The sequence below is a fragment of the Stylophora pistillata genome, chromosome 6 (assembly GCF_964205215.1).
Source record: "Stylophora pistillata chromosome 6, jaStyPist1.2, whole genome shotgun sequence".
In the NCBI taxonomy this organism is placed as follows: domain Eukaryota; kingdom Metazoa; phylum Cnidaria; class Anthozoa; order Scleractinia; family Pocilloporidae; genus Stylophora; species Stylophora pistillata.
In genome coordinates, this window is record NC_142524.1 from 29,397,391 (window position 1) to 29,402,390 (window position 5,000).

Here is a 5,000-nt window from a genome sequence, read left to right on the forward strand (position 1 = left end):
ATCCAGCGCATAAGCTTTTACATGCCTATCCCTATGCTTGCATCACAAGTAAATACTGAGCTCAATATTGGAACAATAGTTTTATGATAGACAAAACAGCACTCTTTTGAACTTTCATTACACAAACCTTTACAGTAAAATATAGAACAGTGAGGATCTTGCATCATACGTATCTAGAACCGCAGTTCAAAATATACGAACTTCATATATTCATTGCATTTGATTTATCATCACGGGTTTATTACGAATCAACTTAAATAACCAGTTGGCTTGTTAGCTCAATTGGTAGAGCGCTGCACTAGTATCGCAAAGGTCAGTGGTTCGAATCCCGTGCAGGCCTGATTTTTTCTTTTTTCAGGTCTGATTTTCGCTTTTGCATAAATAGCGCCCTTAACTGCGAGGATCGTGCATCATACGTAAACGAATTACTAGTATAATCATGACCATGGGCTCACATATATTACACCCAAAAAGGTGCAGCTTTAGAGAATTATCATCACATTCTAGCCGGGAGAACTTGACACTCATTAGCACTACTCATAACTTCAGTTAAAGGACTAGCATCCGTTTATGTAAATAAGTAAACCTCGCTCTTGTTAAGGGGGAAAAAATCCTAACTTTTAAAAACCAAATTTATTAGCACTTTTGGAAAAACATTCATACTCCCCTTTTTACAGCCACCTCTTTGACAATTTCATTAACGATGGCCTTCGCTTCTTGGTCGCCAAATCACACACATGTTTCGAAGCACCATCGCCAAACTTCACCGTTTCTTTCGCACACGTAATGCACGTCCTTGATAACGCGACTGCTTCGCTGCTTCATCGTCAGCACCTTTTCTAAAGTATCCAATTCTTCCTTTCCGCTGATCTTCTTTAAATTTGGGGAAACATTCTTGTTTATAGCCATAGATGACGACGTCTTGTTCGTTGGTGTCGTTGGCATTTCCAAGCGTCGTGAAGCACTTGGTCGTTCTTTGTTTCCTTGGCTTTCGTTTTCTTCGTCAACAGATATATTACCGAGATCTACTGTGTTCAGCAAATATCTCAGCTACGAAATGAACTGAGCTTTCCGAAGAAGAACAGCGAAGCAGAGTGGTTATAAACCAAACGAGGAACAGAAAATTTCCGTTGCAGTGGAAGACTTCTTGTTAGAGCAGTGGCGGCCATATTACAGCCGAAAGTAGGCACTGTCGAGTCTTTGAAATCGCCTGGAAAACTGGTGACAACAGGCGACCGCTTGAAATATCGTGTCGGCGTTGATCCACAAACTTTCGAACTAAGAATGTACAAACTCGATTGTGGACTTAATTCAGGGCTGATGACCCGAGTTAAGGGCGAGAAACCTTCCTCGGTGCCATCTCTACTGCTACTGAATCACGCGTTTGTATTACGAATGTGCAAAGAAAAGATTGGTAGGCAAAAACCATGACATTCGAATATTGAAATAGTCACATTATCCAGGTGCTAACTCGAGAGTGTTGATAACTTGAGTTAGTCGGCCCATGACATATTAATGAGATTAAAAGAGATTAACTACGCGATTATCACACCCGAAAGAGACGAGTCCAGCGGGCTTAATACTTGCAGTGCAAATCACTTGTGTCTTCTCATGAATACGATGAGAAATTTCTAAAGATTTTATTTATTTTCTGAACTTTTGTAATTTTTTTAATACCTTCAGGAGCCATTCTTCAAAATGTCCGATAGACAGAGAGCCTCTTTCGCGTGACAAGGTAGTAAAAGCGCATTTCTTGTTACTCTTGGATCACGCTAATTAATGATTACAAGCTGTTCTTACAGTTAATAGATCCTTTGGCATTAAACTCACAACTCGAAACCCATTCTTTGTCAGATGGGTGGCCTTTATTGAAAAATGAATCAAGGCAAAACATGTGAGATGCAGGAGTAGAACACCTCTTTCGATTGTCATAAACGTGGAAATTTGTTTGGAACTACAGTTGGATCCTTCAGTTACTTTTGGATGTTCAGTGCGCATGTTTGTTTCTTTATCAAATAAATACTGCGAGCGTCCTTATTGGTCCAAAACTCATTCTTTAATTCAACAGTAAACCCATAGAAAATTGAATTTTATTTCATTTTTGTTTGAGTCAACCAGCTTAACAACTTAATCGGGATGTTGGGAGACTGGAGAACACGAAAAAATTTTGTAGATTACAAGGTGGCGGATGCGAGGGATTGACAAACGTTTCTCGGGTTCTGCGAACATCCTACGTGGGTTATACGCCGGTAAAACGATTGAAAGCGCGTTCCATCGCTTAATTATCTTCCAGTCACTGTTGTCTGTGATTAATCAGGGGTCCCCGTGAGAAATGCCGTTTGTTTGAGTATACAGCATATGGACCCTAGGTCTGAATAGGAAAGAAGCCGCCGGCCATAAAAAATTGAACCTGAGGACTTTGCTTAGAAGCCAGAGAATTTTGTGATCACCGATGACTTATGAACCCACCTTGCGATACTGCACTATAGTTTTATTTTACCACAGACTGCTAGCCATTTAAATAATGCCTGTCCTTTTTTTTTTTTTTTTTTTTTTTTACTACAAGCTAAAACTGACGGCATTCCTTACTTTTTCCTTTTTTCTCGACTTAGAACTCTTTCTCTCTTCGTGTCGTTATGGAAGTGTGTTAAGATCGTAATGGAGAATAATTATCTTGACATCGGTGTAACCTGATACCTGATTAGAATGTTTTGACCTTGACTAATAATGTCTGTGTCTGTGTTGTCAGATTTTTCTGGATGTCGCTTGCCATCGCGAAATTCTAAATCTGACAGTAAAATGTTCTCACGTCGGGTGTCCTTGGAAAGGAGAACTTCGCGCTGTGCAGGTATTTTAATATTAAAAATATCTATGCGTATATCATATCCACAATCAGGGCCTTCTCCATCACATCATTTTCGGTTAATGGCATATTTTTTTAGAAACCTCTCAAACAATTTGTCTCGTAAATAATAAGCAAGGATTGTACTTATTCCTGCTACTCTTTATCACCAAGGCAATGAGATAACTAAAGACGTTATACGAAGTAGATAAGGGCAACTAACAGGGTTCGACTCGACAGTTTCTTGTACAGTTGTCACTCTCTGAACTGGACAGCGGTGTAGTTTTTGTATTTGCAATCTGCAGTGTCATTGTTGGCAATTTGAGGCAGCAGGTCAGAACTTCTTCTCGTCTGATATCCTTTGATAGCTGCTTAATTTAGCATACATTTACGTTTTACATATTAATAACTTTAGACCTATCATTATTATCAACAGATCACACATATTTCATATTTATTTTCTTAGATCCTACAAATGTCCCTCAACCGTCAGTTGACCGATCTTTTTACTCTCAATTATGTCTTCCCAGTCTCCTTTAGCCTGTTGTATGTCGTGAGTCGTGCCAGATTTATGCGTGATTAAATTGCAGTTTATTACCGATAAATTCTGATTTAAGAAACATCAGTCAGAATGCCCGTTCGAAGTTGTGGAGTGCCCAAATACAGAATGTAAAGAAAAGCTCGTCAGGCGAGATATGGACAATCACAAGACGAAGGAATGTGTCTGGAGGAAAGTCAGTTGTGAATATTGTCAAGAATCATTCATCATGAAGGACAAGCAGGTTAGTTAACTTGAATCTATTCTTTATACCTAAAAGGGCAGCATCCAAAACATTTTAGCTTTTCAGTATTAGAACTTCGGTGATGTGTTCCCATGAATCTTTACAAGGCAAGATTTTGTTTGGTTCGTAAGTCGAGGTGAACTTGTAAATGAGAAAAATTTTAAGATGGAAAGTTTGGCTCAGATATTTGGATTCTTAAACTTTGATCCCTAACCGATAAACTTTGAGAATTTTCATCGATTAATTTCGTTTGTACCACAGCTTGTTTGTGTTAGTCATCATTTTAATAAGTAAGGATGGATTTTAGATGTACTGTAGCTAAAAAAACTTCTGTTCGATTTTCTACAGCAACATCATAATGTCTGTCAAAAGGTTCCGGTTCCATGTACCAATAATTGTGGTCTGAGGAATATTCCAAGGGAAAAGGTGACATTTAATATTCTCAGAGACCACCCTGATTATTTCTAAAGCGAGAGTTTACTACAAGTTCATGCACACAGCTCGCATGGAACATAGTGCTTCCCTTATATGAAACACTTCGGGCGGATTTAAACAAATTTTATCCGTTGCTAAACAGAACCGCGTTTGAAACCATCTTCATTTTAGCCGAACTTTTTATATGAACATTTAAATTGTGAACAGTGTGTAGACGGCCGCAAACTAAAACAGTCGAAGAACATTTGTCTAATTAAGTCAACCCTCAATAGAGAATACCTAAAAGACCTTTGTTTAGGTAAAACCACGGTTTGAACCTTGTTTAAATAACCAGCCCTACAGGTTTTAGTCCGGTTTTATGGCGGTAATAGGAGGTGTTCCATACTCAAGAATCCAAAGAACGTCCAATGCTGTTTTTTAATATTTTCCTGGCTTCAGTTAGAGGACACCAAGGTCGTTATATTCTGGCATGACTGACTGGAGGTTGCCAGAATTTCAGGTTAATCTAGGTAGCTCTATGGTAGGAAAAAATCAACTTTGGCATTACACCGTAACATTCCCTTCAAGGAAGCTTGCTCAGTTACAATGTGCAGGGAAAATGCCTTAGAATAATAGGGAACATATTTTATATTTTGTAGCTGAACTCAGTTCCTGACTCACACATTACGAAGTCTATAGAGTAATTTTGAGACACTCATTTTTTTTTTCCATACACGAGTGAGGATCATTTTTGTGACTGCTCATTCAAGACCAAATATATTTTTTTTTTTTTTAGCTGGTGGCTCATATTCGTGATGACTGTCCTTTGACTGAAGTTTATTGTAAATACAAGAACGTAGGATGCCGAGAAGTGGTATGAAACAGCTTTTAGTTTATATTAATTAATTGCAGGTTTGGTAGGGAGGTCGAACGTTTGAAATAGACGGATGAAATCTCAAATA

At 38.4% G+C, this 5,000-nt stretch overlaps 1 protein-coding gene across 1 annotated transcript in view; it reads left to right on the plus strand.

Moving 5' to 3' along the window:
• Positions 1–5,000, plus strand: part of LOC111345110 (uncharacterized) — a 12,790-nt gene that overhangs the window by 1,896 nt on the left and 5,894 nt on the right. Inside the window, exons 3-7 of the mRNA XM_088725125.1 lie at positions 1,684–1,735; positions 2,750–2,848; positions 3,460–3,624; positions 3,973–4,050; positions 4,835–4,912. Coding sequence (XP_088581251.1) covers positions 1,684–1,735; positions 2,750–2,848; positions 3,460–3,624; positions 3,973–4,050; positions 4,835–4,912 — 472 coding nt within the window. The remainder of the gene's footprint in view (positions 1–1,683; positions 1,736–2,749; positions 2,849–3,459; positions 3,625–3,972; positions 4,051–4,834; positions 4,913–5,000) is intronic.